This window comes from Danio rerio, chromosome 18 (assembly GCF_052040795.2).
Source record: "Danio rerio strain M-AB ecotype USA chromosome 18, GRCz13ab, whole genome shotgun sequence".
Classification (NCBI taxonomy): Eukaryota; Metazoa; Chordata; class Actinopteri; order Cypriniformes; family Danionidae; genus Danio; species Danio rerio.
In genome coordinates, this window is record NC_141038.1 from 18,599,239 (window position 1) to 18,621,106 (window position 21,868).

Sequence of the window (21,868 nt, forward strand, 5' to 3'; positions counted from 1 at the left end):
AATAATAATAATAATAATAATCCAAGAAAAGAAAAGTGGATTTAAATTAAAGATACGGATTTTGTTTGAACAGGGTTTTTCCCTGCATAAAAATGATCAGAAATCGCAGTCACGGTTACCATTAGACCTTATGCAATGCCCAGGCACTGGTCACGTATTTAACTACATATAAATGTTAGAATAAAAAAAATGTTTTACTTGATAAGATTACAAGTTTATTGCAAAATGTGTTTTTTTACCAAGTAGCAAAAATGTCATGATCTAGATACCACCTTTGCCCCAATTTGAACTAGGAAAAAACCTGTTGTTTTCATTTTTTAATTTGACTTGGAATAAAATTGACTTAGACAAAAATGCATTTTAATTGTACAGAGAAAAGTGCAGAATTTGAGAAATAATAGACAGATTCTTTTCTAAATTCAGTTTGTTAATAAAAATAGTTTGAAAAAAAATCGTATTATGAGATCAGTATCAGGAATCGCATTGAATCCTTAGTTGTGTGAATCGTTAAATCACTTTAAGAGATGAACAGTCTCAATGTAGGCTTCTATTCCAAAATAAAATTGGTCAGAGAAAGCAATGTTTTGCAGTTTCATTTTTGCAAATTTCATTTCTGCATGTCATTTGAGCTCCCAAAGAGCCAAACATGTTTGTTTGTTCTAGAACAGTTGAGCTTCTGTTTATGTTAGTTGATAAAGGTTTAGCAAGTAAATCAGTTTCTATAAAATGCATTAATTTCTTTATAAATGTTGATTAAATCGTTTGAGTTACTGATCAGAAGAATGTTTTAAAAATCCACAGTTGTGGGTTAAAAGACTTTAAAATGAAATAAAAAAATATTTTTTAAATATCTCAATCTGCGTACTGAAAATATTTCATCTTATGAGTTTCATGATATATCATTTTGGTTAAACTAACAGTTTAAAGCTTGAATTTAATTGTATTATCTTTTCTTTAAATAGGTTATGTGACAAAAATATTGCTTAAATAAGTATATCCGTTTAATAAATCTGGTTTGTTTAAATGCATCAAAATACATTGCCTATATTCACTGAGAATTGGATATAGTCAATTATGCTGGGCACTGTAGGTCAGCTTCATCGTATTAACTATACTCCTAAGTATTAAGCGAGTTTAGTTTTCAATCTATATTTAATTTAAGTTTGTTTTTAAGTTGTAGCCAAATGATCAAAGTTTAGTTTTTTTGTTTATTAAAATTTATACCCAGAGAGCGGTCCAAACCTTTCAAGAACAAGAGCTAGAATAGAATTAATCTGGATTGAAGAGGTATAGTATTTCTATCTTGTTCTACCTTATTAATATTGATCCCCTGAATTCATTTTTCTTCTTTAATTGCCTGGGCAAGAGGGTCAATGTACATGGCAAACATTAGGGGAGAGATGGGTTGACCCTGCCTAGCTCCTTTTTCTAATTTGATCTTTTTGAAAGACAACCATTTATTTTGATCCTAGCCTCTGGGTTAAAATATAAAAATTGAAAGCTTCAAACTGTATCTTCATAGATAAACATATCTATAAACTACATCACTATGTACTCACAGGATAGTAGGGCAGAGGTGTCTCGGTGTACTGCACTCGAAAATTCTCATACTGGCCTCCTCGCCAAAAAGCTTCCATCTCATAATCGTAGTATGGGTCGCCATAAGGATCACTACTGAAGAAACAGATTTTATAAATGTGAAATAAATGGAGAGGAGGTGCAAATTAATTTATAGTGGTTTAGTCATGGTGGATTTTATGGTACTTACCCATAACCTGGCTCTCTAAACTCCATGTCACTGCAATGCAATAAAAAGAGAAACATTTATATATAAACATTTCATTCATGAGTTTTTTTAACAATAGGAATCCAAGATAAAATCAACATGAATAATCATGAAACAATGCTACTGTATGTGATTCATCTTTAATTAGCAAAATGCTGCTACAACATCATGACATCTAAAAACTATTCAAAAAGAAAAGGAAAAACAATACTTTAGAAGGAAAATCAGTAGGATTTCCAGTGATCTGTGACTTAAGACAACAAGCGGAAAAGATGACACTGTGATAAATCACTGTTAGGTCATACCCAGCATCTCTGATCTCTCTAGTAATGCGATAACCACCGCGTTCCCTGAAGAAGTCGTTTTCTTTGTCGAAATCTCGATCATCTTCGCCGATGGTCACGGTGAAACGTTTTTCCTCAAAATCTGGCTCCTGCTCTTTACGTATGGTGGCTTTTTTTAACACCTGAACGAAAGCATTTGTTTTTGTAGTTAGATGCATTGAACTCTCTTATTTACCAAGTCTAAGCAGATGACAATGAATTTTTATTTAATGTCACATCAGAAACAAAGGCTACTTTTATGGTAAGAACATTTCATTAATAAATATACAATCAAAAACAACAAACAAATGAATACAGAAATTAGATAATATTTTTAGTGTTAATACATGATAAAAATTGAAAGAATGTCCTTATGACAGTTTATTTTATAAAAAACTCTTCTGCACTAAGGACAGTCCTGTAGAATGTGTTTTACAGTAGGAGGAACTGTGCAGACCAAACACTAAGTAGGGTCTTTACCTTTAAACAAGAAACCAGGAGTTATTCTTGTATGTCCGATACGACATTGGTAAAACCAATTGATCAAATAGAGTCTTAAAGGTCTTAAATGTATAAGCAAACTAAATTTACTCGACCGATCTCAGCTGCCCTAAACCAACAGTATTGGTGATTAAACTCACTGGCCACTTTATTAGGTTCACCTTACTAGTACTGGGTAAGACCCTCTTTTGCCTTCAGAACTGCCTTAATCCTTTGTAGTGTAGATTCAACAAGGTACTGAAAATATTCCTCAGAGATTTTGCTCCATATTGACATGATAGCATCAAGCAGTTGCTGCAGATTTGTTGCATCTATCATGCGAATCTCCCGTTCCACCAAATCCCAAAGGTGCTCTATTGGATTGAGACCTGGTGACTGTGGGGGCCATAGGACTACAGTGAACTCATTGTCATGTTCAAGGAAACCAGTCTGAGATGATTCATGCTTTATGACATGGCGCGTTATCTTGCTGGATGTAGCCATCAGAAGATGGGTACACTGTGGTCATAAAGGGATGGACATGGTCAGCAACAATACTTAAGTAGCCTGTGGAGTTGACACTATGCTCAATTAGAACTAATGGGCCTAAAGTGAGCAAAGAAAATATCCCCCACACCAATACACAACCACTACCACCACCACCAGCCTAAGCCGTTGATACAAGGCTTTCATGTTGTTGACGCCAAATTCTGATTCTACCATCCGAATGTTACAATAGATATCGAGATTCATCAGACCAGGCAATCCAATCTTTTATTGTGCAATTTTGTTGAGCCTGTGTGAATTGTAGCTTCAGTTTCCTGTTCTTAGCTGACAGGAGTGGTACCCGGTGTGGTCTTCTGCTGCTTTACCCCATCCACCTCAAGACTGGATATGTTGTGCATTCAGAGATGTTCTTCTGCATACCTCGGTTGTAACGAGTGGTTATTTGAGTTAATGTTGCCTTTCTGTCAGCTCGAACCAGTCTGGCCATTCTCCTATGACCTCTGGCATCAACAAGGCATTTGCGCCCACAGAACTGCAGCTCACTGTATATTTTCTCTTTCTCGCCATTCTCTGTAAACCCTAGAAATGGTTCTGCATAAAAATCCCAGTAGGTCAGCAGTTTCTGAAATACGCTGACCAGCCTGTCTGGCACCAACAACCATGCCACGTTCAAAGTCACTTAAATCACCTTTCTTCCCCAATCTGATGCTCGGTTTGAACTGCAGCAGATCGTCTTGTTCATGTCTACATGCCTAAATGCATCGAGTTGCTGCCATGTGATTGGCTGATTAGAAATTTGCGTTGAGCAGTTGGGCACCTAATAATAATAGAACCTTTAACAGTACCTAATAAAGTGGCCAGTGAATGTATACATTTATTTTTATGTTAATTTACCAGTACATGTAAGCTTTTTGATCACATTAGTTTTTTTCATCTTACATTAACATACATGTTTACATATTTTCTCATACATGTTTCTCAAACATGCCCAATAAGTTTTTAACTTGCAGTCTTAATGTTAGAATGTCAAGTAGTCAAGTAATAGTTTAGTTTTTTTTCTGGTTCAAAAATCCTTAAAACTAAAGATAAAGATTACTCTAATATCAGGTATTCTAATACATCTGTTTAAGCACTGTATATCATCTTAGCTCAGCTAGGAGCTTGTGATCACAAAACCACTGCAGAACACAATACACTCATTTGAATAAAGGAGTTTCCCATGCAAAACTCCTTATTGTATAATACTGCTTAACTAGGACAGGTGCTTTTTAAAATCGATGCAAAAAATAATACATCCAAAAAACTAATGAAAAAGAATGGAGTTGATCATTGTACCTCTTTGGCATGTCTAAGGCCTCGTTCCCAGGCGCTCTCCACTGGAGGATCTAGAGGAGGAGGTGGAGGAGGCAGCTCTTCCACAGCCGGAGCTCCCTATAGAAAAGATTATTCAAATGTTCAGTTGCAGCTACAAATTATATCATAAATCCAGCTTTCCAAACAGTGTTTCATCTTATCCTGAATCACTACAGTGAGTCTGCAATAGGCAAGTATATCTGTATTATACTAGCAAAATATATTTTTAATATTTGCTCAATATCTGTGGGAAAATTAGCAGCGGATCCAATGCTCATCCACAGGAAGCATTTAGTTTATTTTTGATAATTGCTAGAGTGCCAAAAGTTTCAAACCGCAGCTTTACCTGCTCCAGACTGATTGAGTATAATTCATTTGAATTACATTTTATATACATGAAAGAATGATTTGATCACTAACTCACAGAGATTTGCTTGTTTCATTACTAGATTAACAAATTTACTCAAATTTTGTTGCCATGCCAGTGGGTAGAGACAAGTAATATTAAAAAAAATATTGTATCATTTGGTCAAAAATGTTATAATAATTGTTTTATTATTACTTGTCTCTAGCTGCTGGCAAGACAATAAAATTGAGTAAACCCCCTTTTGAAGGTTCACTTCATGATTCAAATGCAGTTTGTATCAATTTCATTCTTATTCATGATCACAGACATACAGTAAGTGTTCATAAATGAACTAAAGTCACAGGATTTGTGGCAATTTGACTGTGACAGAAATTATTTTCTGTGGTTGAAAATGATTAAATATTGAAGTGGTATCATATATACGCATGCCAACTGCTCTCTTTGGATCAGCAGCAGCATGAATACAGATCTGAATGTTCCAAATGATGTTAATGTTAATACATCACTAAATCATTTAGATTGCATTGTATCGAATTTTAATTAAAGCCATGTCAGTTTTAGGTGTCTTCCATATGTTTTTGATAGCTTTTAATGTGCAATTTTGAAATGTAATGTAATTTTACTCCTCAATGCATCTTTTTGTGATATTTTTAATTGCTGTAAAAGAATCTTGAATTCATTGGAACCGTCATGACAAACACAATTCAGAATAACACAAATACAATCAATACAACAAAGTCCACTCAAATAAACAAACGCAAGTTGTTTACATCAGATGTTTTACATTAATATATGATACAAATTTGGAATCATTTAGAAACAAGACAGAGTTGGTCAAATTTTAAGGCAATTAAAAGAGTGAAAAAATAATTTAAAATCTTTATTAACATGGCTATTTCATGACCAGATGGTTACCCTAATGAAGGCAAGTGTTTGCTGAAACGCTTAGGTGCTTTTGTAATGTAATATAAGCTTATTAATAAAGGCTTTTAAATAATTGTTTCCACTTTTTTTTAGTTTCTTGGACATAATTTTGCTGTTTGTCTCTATGTATCCCTTACCCAATGAGCACTGACACATTAGATACCCCTGAAGCACTTTTTGATTTTAGATTTTTAAGACCAGGTTGGAGTTAGAATGGAGACCAAACTCTTACAACAATTTATACCTGCCAACACTCTCGTTTTCCCGGGAGTCTCCCGTATTTCAGACCCTTCTCCCGCCCATCTCTCGTATTGTTCTGTCTCCTGGAAACCTCAGGAATTCCACCGATTTTAGTACAGTCCGGGTAGCTTTTTGGTTAAGTCCCCATGCGCACCGAGCCTCTCTCTCACCACCTCTTCACTTTGTGTGCAACCGCGCACATCCCCCCCCCTCCCCCAACCCCCCCACAATTTTTTTTTTTCCCACTTCGCACACCCCCGGATATAATCTTCTGGATTTTATGATCCAAATGTTGGCAGGTATGTAATAATCAACTTTGCAGCTTTAAGCTTAGTCCAAATTTAAGCTTGATTTTTAACTCAGGAAAAACAAAATAGTGCAATGAAAATTAAAACAGATGGATACCCAGGGGTTAGCAGGCATAAGGGGGTGAGGCCCGCCACCTGCTGCTCCTCCCGGAGGGGCTCCATTTGGAGAGAAGGGGTCTGGCTTGGAGATAAGTGAATAGTTGCCCTTATCATTGACTCCTGGATGGATAAATCTACAGATCATCCCCCATGTGCAGTTACCTGTCAGAAAAACAAGGTAGCTTTTAAAAAAAACAAACTATTTAACATCTTTACAATCTAACTAGATACAATATTAAAACATTACTACTACCAACATTTAAACACCTTGCTTTTACCCAATTATCAGCAAGATGTTTTCAAATAAATTACAATTATACCATTTAGTACAGTCAGTAATAATTTCATACTGTTTTTATATAGGTACAGGCTAGTTATTTAATTCTTATATAAAGGATAATGGAACATTAATTATATATTTACTTTTTTATATAGTAATATGAAACAAAGTGTGCACTTTACAAATATTCTTTACATGCACAGCTGAAGTCAGAATAATTAGCCGCCTGTTAAATTTTAATTCTTTTATAATTTTCCCCATGATGAACAGAGAAAACAGCTTTCTAAACATAACAGTTTTAATAACTGATTTCTTTTATCTTTGCCATGATGACAGTTTCTAATCTTTTACTAGGCATCGTTCAAGATGCTAGTATTCAGCTTAAAGTGCAATTTTAAAGGCTTAAGTAGGTTAATTAGAACAACTAGGCAAGTTATTGTACAACAATGGTTTGTTATGTAGCCAATTGAAAAGAAATATTGCTTAAGGGGGCTAACAATATTGACGTTAAGCGTTCATTTCAGCTAAAACCAAAAACAATACGACTTTCTCTAGAAGAAATAATTTTAGCACAAATACTGTAGAAATTGCCACTTGAGAAATATTTGAAAAATAATAAATATTTACCAGAGGGCTAATAAATTTGCCCTCGATAGTAAACAACATACTTTCTGTAATTTTAATCAAAATCCAAATTAGGATGTAGGATGGATCTCTGATCCATATACGTACATATAGCAACATTTTAAATTATAACTAAGCAGTAATATCAAAGCCCCTATGTGCTGTGAAGAAAGATACGGTATTAAATTACTCCCCCTAGTGTTGTAATTTGGGCATACAGAAAACAAAAGCGCATGCAAATTTCATGCAAATCAAACTTGCACAAAATTCCTTGATGATAACTGGCTTTGTAATACAGCCTTGAGCTATATATAAAAACTTAAGATATGAAAGTATATCAAAGTTAGTTAGATGAGGCATTTAATTTAGAAAGGTTGTTTGTTTACATTAAAGGTTCAGGACACCCTGGAGAACTTTTTTTTATATATTAACAGATTTGTGTGTGTTGAGTCATCAGTTAAGACAATGTTAGCACCTGTCAGCTTTAATTGTGGGGAAAACTGGATAATTTCGAGCTTTTGTCAGCTAATTTCAGCTTCCGGGTTTAAAAATTATTTTTGGGGCGGGATCAAAATCGGCAACGTAGCGAAGTACCGCAAGTGCAATGATGACGCGTCGGTTTCTCATTATAATTCAAAGCTGAGTTTCCTTATCCTATGAGAAGAGCCGACTGCTTAATTATTCATGAGAGCACGACAGCACGTGCTTTCCGAAGGCAAGGCAGACGCAGACCTGCCAGACCAGTGCCAAGCTCAAGCTGTGAAACACGGACCCACGGCACTCAGTAGCCGTTTATGAAGGCACGTATGTGTTTGTTTCCATGATCCACGGGGTTTGTTGCATGTTTTTCCCTGCGATCCTGTCAGGGCCGATCATACAGCAAAGCTGTATGTGTGATGCAAGCATTTTTGTCGGAAGAGCAGCATGAGAATTGGAGAATGGCGGATGTTGTCTTGTATCAGGAGTTCATTCACATTCAGACACATCGCCGTGCTGCTGTGTTTGCCTAAATCCTCCAGATTACCAGCAGGACTAAAAGTTAAAATACACAGGTCAGGAGACCTGCTCCACTGAGTCTGCATTTAGATCTATGATTCAGACGCGGGATTGAGGGAGAAGTCCTCATTTATAGTGTTTATATGAACGATTATCTTTATAATGATATAAATTGTGGTTGTCTGTATATGAAATTACGAATAACAAATGTAGCAGGTCATTAAATTACTGTTTATTTCTTTGCATTTTACCTTTGTAAACTATAAACTCATGCGTCTCCTCACGGTTTGTCTCAATTTGTGAGCTAACAGCCATCAACAGTTGTTCGCTCCCCTTCTCGACTGCTGGCCACGCCCACTCCTGCCCTATGCTCGCGGAGCTCCACGCCCATTAATCATGCATCTTTTGAAAAAATTCTGAAGTAGACTTTAACCGAAAGTGGGGGGTGTCATGGCCCTTTAAACAGTGTAATCATATGTATGACAGGCCTATTTAATTAATTACTTCTTAATCTTGTTTTTATGTGTTGACACAAATCGTTCACCTTAACATTCCCATACATTGTAACAAAACTACCTTTCATGAAAAACCTGCAGATGGGTCGGGGTCTGATCTTTCGATCCATAGGGTCTTTCACCTCTCCTTCTTCAAGATCATCATCCTGAAATAAACAGGAAAGACTTTGGTTACCGATGTGCATTTAATCATTTGGCAGATGAGTTCAAAGTGGTAATAGAAAAATAGAGTGATAGAAGTAATCAAAGCAACTATGGGTGTGTGTATACAGGTTTATATACTGTATTGTACTTTTTGCATTATATACTGCTTTGCATCTGCACAAGTCTAGTTTGCATTCGCTGTGCCCATAGGTGTAACTGTGTTGTTTACAAGCGTTTATTTTTATCTTGTACATTTAGATTATATTATATGTGTAATTGTATTTATTGTAACTTTTTTATACAACTTTTTGAATTAATATTATCTGTTATGCACCTAGGGTCTGAGAGTAACGCAATTTTGATTCTCTGTATGTCCAGTACATGTGGTTGAATTGACAATAAAGCAGACTTTGACTTTGATGTAGTTTACAGCAGTAGTTCCCAAAGTAAGGGTTGGGACCCCCTGGTGGGTCCTGGGACAATGACAGGGGGTCGCTTGGTGATTTCCAAAATCAAATAAATTCTATGAAACAATTAGAATTACCAGATTTTACCCATAACCCACAGAAGAAAAAAAATGCAGTTTTTAATAGTAAAAAACAATAACATGGAAATGAAAAGCAATCAGCCTTTAAATATTTTTTTCATTGGATTGGTGTGTTTATCAATCCTATAAAAATCCAATAGTACATCCATTTGTAAATATCACCATATTTAACTACACTTATACCCGTCTCCTGCACTTGCTGCTATTGCACTCCTGGTTAGACCTAAACTGCATTTCGTTGACTTGTACATGTGTAATGACAATAAAGTCGAATCTAATCTAATCCAATCTAATCTTTACGTTAGATTAACAATACAGCCATAGTGTCAGCTGCAGCAGATTGATTTTATAGCACAAGTTTAAACTTTGAAACCTTTATGGCAATCAAATACATTAAAAATAAATACAGGCCACAACTGAACATTCAGAATGATCTCCAAATGGTCTCCAAACTTAAACAAAGAATAGATTTGTGCTGAAAGCATTGTGTCTACCAGTCTCATAAGTTGAGGTAAATATAAAATTAAACAAATTAATTAAATGACTATTAAAATTAATTATTAATTATAACCACCTTCAAGGAATTTGGGGGTCATGAGTCACTGGCATTGTTATTTAAGTGGTTGCGGGCTGAAAAATTTGGTATGCTGGCATGGGTATGACTTAGTTGTATTCTATTAAGGGATTTTACGTCAATATAATTTAAATGAAAACTGTAATCCAAAATGATTAATATCATACTTAACAGGGTCTTTTGAAACGCAATATTTACCACAGGGTGGCTGAAGGGGTAGGACTGTACAATTAGCAGTTTTCACAGTATGAAAAACATTACATCTATGGTGTGTCCCTGTAAATCATGTATACAAGTATGTGTGTGTGTGAAAAAGTTCAAATGTTGATAAAGATCTTTAGACAATTTTTAGTTTTCAGTTAAATCTAAGGGACATTTGGAACCAATCAAATGTATTTGTTTTGTTTTTAAACTAACATCTTTAATCTGCAAACAGACAGAAAATGTTAAAAAAAAATTTAATTATGGCTTTTACATTGTTACACAACATTCACACCAAATAAATGCTCTGAGCTCTGTATTTAAAGACTCCTGAAAAACATGAATCACACATCACTTTCAACTTTGATACTAATGTTAAATATTTCTTAAGCATCAAATCAATCTGTAACACTTGGGATAGAGTAATAACCACAAATTAAAGAAAAATTAGCTTTGCAATAAAAGGAATACATTTTATTTAAAATACATTAAAAAAATATTGTTTTAAATATTAACATACATCATTTTACTATGATATATACGGCGATTACATTGTTATTTTATTTAGCACATTATTGTTTTTCATTTACAAAATGCTACCAACTCTAAAATTGTAGTAAAATATCTAATTTAAATATAAATTAATACATTATGTGATGAGTTCATATTCAAAGAAGAAGTATTTTCTATTGTTAGCATAAAAGTAGTGCAATTTGTTATAATAATAAAAAAAACTAAATATTGCATTCAATGGCTCCCTCTACTGTTACAACCTGGCTATACAATACAAGCAAAAAACCCTCATGCTCAAACTTCCACAAATGCTGTCTGGTTGCATCCAAACCAAAATAATATTAATAAAACAAAAAAAACAATATTAATCTGCAAAGTCACAAATGATTTCAGTATACTTACATCTATCTCTCCCTCATCGATCTCTCCATCATCCTCTTCTTTCTTTTTATCACGGAACGAATCTCTCCTCCCTCCTTCCCTCGAGTCCTCAGATTTTCTCAGGGGTGTGTCTCTGTTATCCGGAGGCAGAATGGGTTTCCTTTCCTTCCTCTTGCGCCTCTTTTCCTCCTCTTCGTCCTCCTCCTCTTCATCTTCTCCATCCTCCCCTACAGCAGGCTTCTCTGGCTCGTCTTCCTCAGGAGCAGCAGCGCTCGGCTCCTCTGGAACCTCTTCATCATAATCCAGCTCGTGTTCATCCAGATCTCTGGACACAGAAGACTCATCCTTCAGATCGCTCACAACCATCGCCGCTCTCCTCCGCCGCCTTCTCTCCTCTTCCTCATCCTCCTCTTCCTCAAGCTCTGCCTGGCCAAGGCCGGATTTGGTTGTCGTCTCATCTTCTTCCTCTTCCTCATCATTATCATCTCCTCGCTCTTCCTCTGCTGGAGTAAATGGTCGCTCATGTTCTGCCGCTGGCGAAACAGGATCTGGAGATCTTGGCGTCTCTAGGATTTCCTCCTCAGGAGACTTGATAGCATTCTGTGCGCTTTCTTGAACCCTCAAAGCACCCTCTTGTTGGTGGATGTCTTCTCTCTCCTCCCGGTCCAACTTGTAATCTTCCACATCCGAAAGCTCCTCTGGATCTTCTCGGCCAGCAGGCAGCCTGTCTCTGTCCTCAGAGTCTGAGTCTCCTCCATGCTCCGGGACTTCATTTTCATCGTCATTCAAGAGCTCACTGTCTGATACTCCCTTGTCTGCTTCTGCTGGGGACTCAGGCGACTCCAGCAGCTCATTGTCAGAGAGACCCTTCTCCTCCTCCTCGGGAGACTGCGGGGACTGGGTCGGGCTCTCAGGTGTATCCATTAGCAAGAACTCTGAAAAGGATATTCAACAACAGACAGAGTTTGTTTGTTTTAAAAATAAAAAAAAGATGAAAAACATGTAACATTTAAAACAGTTTAACTTTGCCACTCACAAAAATTCATAATAAAAAACACATACTAAAATTTGGAATGACAAAATGTTTAATTAAATTAAAAACGAGTCACTGTTAAACAGCTAACATTATTTATAATCAAAAAACAATTACAAATATTTATTTTTGATCAAATATTTAAAAGCTTCAAGATAGCATTAAAATATATTTAAGAAAAACACAAAATATTAAGATACAAAACAATTTTGGTTAATATCTTAGATACTAAACTGACAGTTAAAATACTAGTTTGCAGCATAAATAATACCTACTGTTGCACATGTGTAAAATAAATCTAAACAATACAATGAAATGTCTCTTAACTTCATTTAGTAAATATTTTTTTATATTGTCTAGTAGTTCTTCTAATTGTTATATATATATATATAGTGCTCAGCATAAGGTACAGCCCATTTTGAAAATTAATATTTTCATCCATTTCTCAGTGAATTTAGGCAATTTATTTTGGTGCATTTGAACAAAACAGATTTATTCAACAGATAATTTAATAAAATAATATTTTAGTTACCAAACATATTTAGAAATTGAAAGAGAATACAATAAATCCATGCTAAATATTGCAAAAACACTTTACAACTAAATTAAAAACAAAATTTTTTTGCACAACCAACACACACACTTAAAAATTAAAGCTATTTTATTATATTTAAAGTAGGGCTGCATGATATGGAAAAAATCTGAAATTTGACATTTTCAATTTCCTGCCATATATATTGCGATATTCATATAATTTCAGCAGATGACTTGAATACCACTTTATGGAATTAAATCATTCATTTAGATTGATTGGGATAATCTTGTGGCAGAGTGAATCAAACAAATTGCAAGCATAAATAAGATAAGATTTTGTAAAGACAAAAGTGAAATATGCAGATTTCCAGAGAATCAAACAGTAGTCAAATATTTAGGTACAGTAATTAAATTATTAAATGCAATGTAAAATAATACAAGTCTTCATTGCTGATCAATCATAATCCCAAATTATTGCAGATACTGCGATGTGACAACTGCAAATGCACACAATGCGATATTGATACTGAAATGATATATTGAGCAGCCCTAATCTAAAAGAAATCAAACATATATTTTGAATACGTATTTACATATAATGCACTAATATTAGTTTATCATATTTAAAAACAACTAAGTTCATTATCAAAAATGACATTAAACTAACACTAATATCAAAATCAATAACAAAAATAAGGGAGTCGAAGCTTAAATACTCTGTAGGGTTGACATGACACTAAACAAAGCATTAAAACATATATTTCTATTGTTAACATTTAGAAACTAAGAAAAAAATGTAGATTTTGTAAACAGAAAAAAATACATACCAAAAATTAAGAATGACACAACATTTAAAAAAAATAAATTAAAAAATAGTTAAATGGCTAACACTATTTATAAACAAAACAATTACACATATTTGTATGTGATTGCATATTCAGAAACCAACATAAAATTTAGTATATTTCTAAAAAGCTCAGAAAAATACAAAATAACTGAGGTCAAGTTATCTTTTAGACACCAAACTGACAATCAAAACACTTAAGAGTTTAAATTTGAATGAGGGTTGTGGCTAATACAAAGCTAACAGTTTCATCATTGTCACAACAACTTGAAATGAAGTGAAATAACGTTACAGCCAATATGACAATTGTATATAAATAGTCTTGCAAATAGACAATATTAAACGAGTTATTTACGTTCTTACCAGTTCTGCCACAACAACACACCTGCATTAGCCTGCTAGCGTAAAATAGCATAACCGCAATCAAAAGTTGCCATACCACACAAAGGCCAATCATTAAATTATCTGGAACTTGTTTACCTTCAGATTTAAGGCAATGGATTGGTGAGAGGGAGACAGACACACGTCTTACTAGCCGCTTTATCTTTAACGGGAGAGTTCGTTGATGGCGGTGCGGCTAACAGGCCCAAATCCTGCCCGCACACTAGAAAACGACACCATTTCCCACCTTTCCGACCGATCGCGCCGCTTAAACGTCAATAATAGCACTTAAATAACACGTACTTTACTTTCTAGGTCTAAATGCGTGAATTGCGCCACTGAACGACGTTTCTTCGGTGCACACGGGCTAAAATTGCATGCAACAATAAAGCGCTCCCTCCTGCACAACACACGGACATCGCGAATTAAAACACATTCGGTCACCTTTCAAAGCACTGAGTCTCGGGAGACTGGGGTCTTAGTGTTGGGAGTCACCCGGTCTCTCTCCTTGGGGTGACTGTGCTCAAACAATGTACGATCTGCTCGGGATTCTTATTTTTCTCTACCGGAAAAATGCATAAACCCTGCACGACACAGTGAGAGCGGCCATTACCCAGACGTCATCACATCGCGACCACATGATTTTTTTTACGTGAAGAAAGTAAGATGTTATTAAATTATTATGCCGAAATAATTAAATAGCCATATGTTGAATCCTGTAGAATACATAAAAAATACCGAGTAATATATTCATAATTTGAAAGAAATAATGAGGTCATACACAAAAGAGCAAAAATTATAGGCCTACTGGTATCTTTAAGTTAACTTAACCTTTTCCTTAACTTATAAACATGTGATTTTGGGTTTTTATGTTAAGGATCGCTCTTTAAAAGATGCTGGTTTTATTATAAATTTAATTTTATTATTATGTAAATTTCACATACATAAATCCAAGTTTTCCAAAAGCAAACCTCTCTTCATGGTGTTAGAAAAAGAGATTCAAATGTATATAAAAGTGATTTCCAAGTCTCAAAATAGAAAAGCAATTAAAACAATTAATATATGCTCCTCCTTTAACATTTTTACATAAAATGTTTGTATATATGTATTTCCTGTAAAAAAAAAATAAATAAAAAGTGCATTACTAACTCTTGTAAATAACTAAAATTATAAATTGTGCGAAACATATTTGTATGTAATTTGATAATTATGTACCCTCTCCTTTGTTTTTTTTCTTTTTTTCTTCTTTTTTTTCTCTTCTTTGTTTTTTTCACTTATTTCATTCTTGTTAAGAAATGTAAAGTGATTGTATTGTATAACAAAACAACTGTAACTGTACATGCTGGTTCTTGTTAATAAAAAAAAAAAATAATAAAATCTTTAAGTTAACTTTCATCTGTCAATTAAAGTTAGTTTAATTGAAAAAAAAAATATTTATTGTTATTATTATTATTATTATTATTCAGACAAATAATACACTTAATAGGCCTACCTATCAACACTTATACAATTAACAGGTTTATTTACAGCTTTTCTCATTAGCTAAAACACAATTTCTGAGCTCTTGCTCCATTTTCGTACACTTTTACAGTTTTTTTACAATTGCTATGACAGTTTTTTCAATACATTTAACAAGTTTCTTAAACTCTTAGCACGGTTCGCACAACATCCATCTTTGTGTGCTATACAATTAACACATTTCTTGTTGCTTTGATACAAAATGCATCCAGTTAACACCAATTTGAAATGCTTGAACTTCTTTTACACAAAAGCTCAACCAAGACCAAAACAAAATAAAGTCACAGTCAAATTTACAAATGCTTTCACACATGCAGTGTGTACAGTTATGTTCTAAACACAACTTATATGGGCCAAAGTCAAAGTGAACAGCTGTTCATATTGTGAATTGAAACACAAATATATTCCCTGTATTTTATTCCATGGCCAATGAGAAACAGCTTATTGCTGTTGTGTAAATACATAAATCACAGCCGATTCCTAGTTATGTACCACACTCAGGTTTTTCCAATCACATAATCTAAAAATGGACTCTTTGGGCTGATCTTGTGTGGAAAAGGAACAACAAGAGAATTCTTCCCATGATGCCTTGCCAGAGAAGATATCAGGTGGGATGTGCATGAGAAGGTGGCCAAATGCAGAAGATTAATTTTGTATAATTATTGCGGTGCTTTTTCTGTTTGTATATCATGCAGTAATGTATTGTATTGAATTTCTACAGCAAAAGAAACATAATGCATTTAATCAACCCAACAAAACAAAAGTGTAGAGAGGGTTTACAGTTTTTCTTGTTTGCTTTGACCTGGTTAAAGAAACTAGGTTCCACTTTTTTTTTCATTTTCACTATCCCAGCAGAGCAAAAGACCGGTCTTGCAAATGTGTAAACTCTTTCTCATTGGGTTGACACATTTTCCCCACCATTTTTCAAAACAGCTAACACGGATGTCATTCAAGCAGTCCAAACTCCATTGTTTTAGTTATGGTATCCAAACAGAAACCATCTATTCCTAACTATTAGACACTACCAAGATCAGTATGAATTCAGTGAAGCACCGGTTTGACACTACTTCACACAAATCTTCAAAAAGCAATCAGTCTGCAAACCTTATAAAACGGTGGAAGGTCTGTGTTATTCTGTGACAGCATGGATGGAGGAGGTCAATAGTGGCTATGTCTTATACTCACAATAGATTTGACTGTATATTGGTTTACATGTGTTTTCTCTAATATTTACAGTATTTTATTACTTTTGTCTGTTTTTACAGTATTTCAGTTTTCAGCCACAGTTTAAAATTGTCATGAATTCAATATAAATGTAATCAAAGCACATCTTATTCTGGATTCAATTCTTTGCAAAAAGGCAAATTTGACAGCCCAAATAGAAAGACAACAAATGACATTGGCAATAGGCTACAATGACAAGCAATGGTGGTGCACTGAGTTCTGTATTTTGTATTTTGTTGTCCATTGTGTAATGATTAATTGAAAGAGCTCATATACTTGTTTGCAAGTTGTGTTGTTTGAAGGTAAAACTAGCTTTTGTTGCATATTTTAAATGTTTTGACACGGTATGTGCCTTTTGCAAGCAAAATGTGTCATTTTGACCATGAGTGCCGCTGTTTAGGCCTGTGTGTTAACTGTTTTGAAAATGTGGAGTTTCAGTTGACAACTGCATCCAAGCAATCGAGAAAAACTGTAAATATAAGGGTAGACCCGACACATAAAATAATGCAGTTTCTGTAATGTCAGCTGATGATAGTGTTTTTTGTCAATATGTTATGATTGGCTAAATGTTCCTGTAGGATGAGAACATGTGTTAGTGTTTTAATTAATTATTTGATTTTAAAACATGTTTGCAGTGTTTTGTTAGACAAGGTTTATTGTGTTAGTTTATTATTGTATTTTGAGCATTAGTTTTGGGTTTAGTTTACAATGTGTGATTTTAAACATGAAATGAACTGTTTTGCCAATTGTGTGTTTTAGGTGTGTTGATGCGTTAAGACTTTAGCAAACTTCTTAAATGTATTGAAAACACTGCCATTGTAAAAAAAAACTGTAAATACAATGATTTATCTGCTGAGAGCGGGAACAGGTGCACTTTAAACACCAATCACGTGTAGAAACAGAAAGCATACAGTAGCATAAAACAAAACCATAAACATACTGTAAGTAAAAATGTATGTTACGTACACTGTAAAAAATTTGACCTTAAATTCACAGTAAATTACTGGCTAATAATTGCATTACTTTCACAGTAAATTACTGTATGTAAATTCACAGTAAATTATTGTGAGGTAGTTCACAGTAATTTACTGTGGTTTTGTCACATTAAATTATTGTGAAATTACAACCATATATTGTAACTTTACAGTAGATAATTAAGTCTGTTACAGTGATTTCACAGTATTATCTTGTAGAATTAACTATATTTTACTGTGAATTTGCAAAACGATTACTGTGATTTAGCAGTAGGTTGCAGTTTAAATACCTGATTTAACTGTAAAGTTACAGTTATATCCCGGATTACTGTAATTTAACAGTTTGGTGCTGTAAAATTTAAAAGCAATTTTAGGTCACACAAAAATGAAAATTCTATCTTGATTTACTCACCCTCAGGTTGTTCCAGCTCTGTTAAAAATGTTTTTTTTTTGTTAAACACAGGAATAAAAATATCAAATATTCCTCTTTGTGTCCAAACAACCTGAGGATGCGTAAATGACGACAGAATCTTCATTATTGGGTGATCTGAAAAGACTCTAAAATCAAAATAAAAACAAACACACATACATTTTACAGATTTATTTAACAGCTTAATGACATCTGTGTAAACATTTCAGAAAACTTTCAAAAGGTGAAGGTGAAGCCTCAAAAAATACTATAAGAACATAAGAACAAAAAAATCTGACATCATATGTAGCATACATATAAAAAGCAGTGCTTCAGAGTGCGCTCTCTCTCTCATTTTATATATATATATATATATATATATATATATATATATATACACACACATGAGAGAGAGAGAGACAAAACTTCTTGCTAAATTAGGCAGTCGTCTATTCAAGGTTAATCATTTTCCTGATAATTTTACACACTTGCTGGTTGATGTGTCTTCTCTGCTTCTTGGACTTCGTCTGTCTTCCATCTCCAAACTGGTGCCCAAAAAGCACCTATAAGCAAAAGAGCAGACAAACAGTTAGCTTCATACAACACTACTGGGACAATACTGCTGCACTACAGAGCAAAATTACTGTTAGCTCAGTTTGAACATGCTGACAATACTGTAGCTCAGTCAAACTGCAATCATTTAAACAAAAACATCTGAAAAACATTTCCATCACAAACACACAATCAAGAACAGTCCAACAACAAATAGTGGTTTTAATGACCTAGGCAGAGCATTTTAAAACAGTTGATTTGATTTACACCTTCTGTTTACAGACTATAATCTAATGCTGGGTTCACACTTATTGCAAAGTTAACACATGCATCACAGTACTTGCTCTTGAATACTAGCAGGATGTTTCTTGCATCAAGCTAATTTTTCATGATTTGAATATTAGGAAAATTTTGCAAAAAAAACTTGATTGAAGTGATATAGCACTTGTGTTGTATTCATTTCAATCAAGTTTTTTGCAAATATTCCAAATATTTTTCAACGTTTTTTGAGTTTCACTTAATTTGTGCTGCCCAGTAAAAAATGTCCCACTATTTATGCATTTGCAATGACTTGCATGTAATCCACTCACCTGAATAGGTAACTTCACATATGGTATAAGAGCCCCATCCTTTTAAAGACAGCTTCCCCTCTGGTCTCCAGCACAGACAAGCAAATTGTGTCTGCAACACGGCCCTTTATAACAAGGGGACAAGGGGAGTCATGACTTGTGCTCCTATACATTCCTTGTTTAACCCCCCCAAAACAAGCCCTCAGTTACAATATTTATTGTTGACATTACCTTAAATTCCAGAGTGCAAAAGGCATCTTCAGCATACTTCAGTTTCAGACCAGATCCAAAGTCAGTTGTGAAATCCAGGTGAGGTCCCATGACCACTCGACCCTCCGAGTCCAAGGAATAAGACTAAAAGGGGTAAAGAAGGACTAAATTAGAGGTGTTTGTGAATAATTACATTTTTTTGTAGAAACAAAGTTGACATTCCATGCTCTGCCTATTAAAAACCAAGCAAACAAACACACATGCCCAGTAAAATTGCTAATAAAAATAAAAACTATAGTTTAAAAAAATCTTTGTCTAATATTTACTACTACTGGAGGTACTGGTGGAACTTCTGGAAGAAGAAAAAGAGTTTGTACAAGAAACTGCTCACAACAAATCTGTAAAAAACCTGACATTTAAAAATCTAATAAAAATGAGGAAGGCATCAACATTACCTTTAATAATCAAGCGAGGGTTGATTGGTAGCATCAGTGTTTCAACATCAATGGCTGTGGCTGCAAAAAAATATGAATATAATAAGATTAGAATAAGACTCAACCTAACACACACACACACATACTCTCTCTCTCTCTCTCTCTCTCTCTCTATATATATATATATATATATATATATATATATATATATAGGTTTAGATTGTGATAATGAATTTAGGTTATATTTGTGTGCTCAGAATTTACACTCACCTTACACTTCAGCTATTATCAGGTACACCTGAACACCAAAAAATAAAATCTACAGTTAGTGACAATATACAATTAGTTCTCATTAGTAAATGTTAGCACTGCATTAACACCAGTGAGAAATATACAATATGTACTGTGTTAGTGTTAGTTTAAAAGAATACAACTGAATTGTATTATAAGCCTCATTTAATAAAATAGGTAAGACTTGTTTCATAATGAGTTTATTTAACTAACTTAACGTTAACGTTACAGTGAACAAAATTAACGTAACTTACATGATGGTGACTAACCGTAACGTTAACTTAAGTGAAGGCCAGAGCTTACCTTAACTTTAGTCATTTCACCTTTACTTCAGTCTTGTACTGAAACAGAAAATGCAGTTAACAAGAAGTTAATTAAAGAAAATTCCCTTTCTTTTTTCAGGAACTAACGTTAACGTTATGCTAATACCTCAGAAAACACTACAATCACCATCTGGCGTCGTTAATTTCTTGTTTTAAAAAAAGACGCGCTTAAACCCTGTACGTGCGAGTACAACTGAAGTACTCGGTAAATTCCTGCTAAATGACATGCACTATACAGAAATACACATACAACAATCATTTAACGGACAAAAGTCATATTTTAACACTTACCGAGGATGAATCCCTTGGGTGAAGAGACGACGCGTTGTCTGTGGTGATGGCGCTTGTTTGCGGTTGAGTCGAGTCAGTTCTGTTAAATGAATCGGCTCCTTTAAGTGAACAGTAAAGAGTTGAATTCGGCTCCTTTAAGTGAACAGTAAAAAGTCGAATTCGCCTGAAAACGATTCCGTTTTGTATAATATTGTAAGACGCAAACATATAATTCATTAATATTTCATCATATTGCTTGGTTCGTGTACTGCTTGTACACGAATTGCTTGTTGATGACTATGAGCTCATGAACACGTCTGATAAAATATCTGAATCTGATTCAATGTCACACGAGTCCTGAACCGAAGCAGTGCAAAAGTAATATATTGATTGAAATATAAAGTCAATTATTTTCTTCGCCATTCAAAATATTACATATATCTGATTTCAACAATAAGAATAAAGTTCGTTTGGAGTGTATTAATTGAGAATTATTATTTTTTCCTCCCAGGATTCATTTTGCACTAAGCTGCATCAAGCTGTAATGGTGGATGAGAAGGCACATAATATTATAAATATTGCTTGTAATATGTAATGAAATAAAGTTTTAACACTTTTTCATGCGAGAATGTAGTTCTTCAAAACTCAAATCTGTGGATTGTTAGTAAAGATTGTGTGTAATTTTAAGTGTGTTTTGCCGGTAGCGGAGATCTATGACCTCCAGGCGGTAACGGCGCTCATTACTCATGTATCCGCCGAGAGGCGCCTGTCTTCAGGCTAGACATTGGGACAATTGCCCCGTCTTCGATGGCTTCGATATGCGTCCGAAAATGATGTTTTAACTGTTTTCATGCTAGAATGTAGTTGGTTAAAACTCTAATCTGTGGTTTATTTATATAAATAAATTTTTTATATATATATATATTTAATTCTAAATTAAAGATTAGTGACCTCCAGGCGATGACAGGTGCCCAATACTCATGAAACCGTCTAAAGCAGACATTTACCCTGACATTGAAATAATTGTTGGCTGTTTAACAGTCTTTGGTTTCATTAATTAATTACTTTTTATTCCAGTTTATTATGTTTTGGCTAAGCACACAGTTATGTTCATTAAATATTATTTCCTATTCTATGTTA

The 21,868-nt window shown here is 34.2% G+C and overlaps 1 protein-coding gene and 1 long non-coding RNA gene across 18 annotated transcripts in view; both read right to left on the reverse strand.

The window, feature by feature from the left end:
• The window catches only part of zc3h18 (zinc finger CCCH-type containing 18), a 67,729-nt gene extending 53,156 nt beyond the window's left edge, over positions 1-14,573 (reverse strand). For 4 of the 17 annotated variants that reach the window (XM_087292063.1, XM_087292061.1, XM_087292055.1 and 1 more), the window contains exons 1-8: positions 14,399-14,573; positions 11,184-12,097; positions 8,864-8,948; positions 6,386-6,549; positions 4,432-4,527; positions 2,092-2,252; positions 1,769-1,798; positions 1,560-1,671 (exon numbers count right to left, since the gene is read on the reverse strand). In XM_087292063.1, the coding sequence (XP_087148189.1) occupies positions 1,560-1,671; positions 1,769-1,798; positions 2,092-2,252; positions 4,432-4,527; positions 6,386-6,549; positions 8,864-8,948; positions 11,184-12,086 (1,551 nt within the window). In that variant the 5' untranslated portion in view covers positions 12,087-12,097; positions 14,399-14,573. 17 annotated transcript variants of the gene reach the window in all.
• Positions 14,574-18,504: 3,931 nt separating this feature from the next.
• Positions 18,505-20,526, reverse strand: LOC147839698 (uncharacterized). The gene is made up of 6 exons (XR_015514887.1): positions 20,439-20,526; positions 20,115-20,142; positions 19,866-19,925; positions 19,432-19,554; positions 19,222-19,325; positions 18,505-18,642 (listed from the first exon to the last, which is right to left on the reverse strand). It is a non-coding gene; the product is annotated as an uncharacterized LOC147839698 (long non-coding RNA).
• Positions 20,527-21,868: the final 1,342 nt, after the last annotated feature.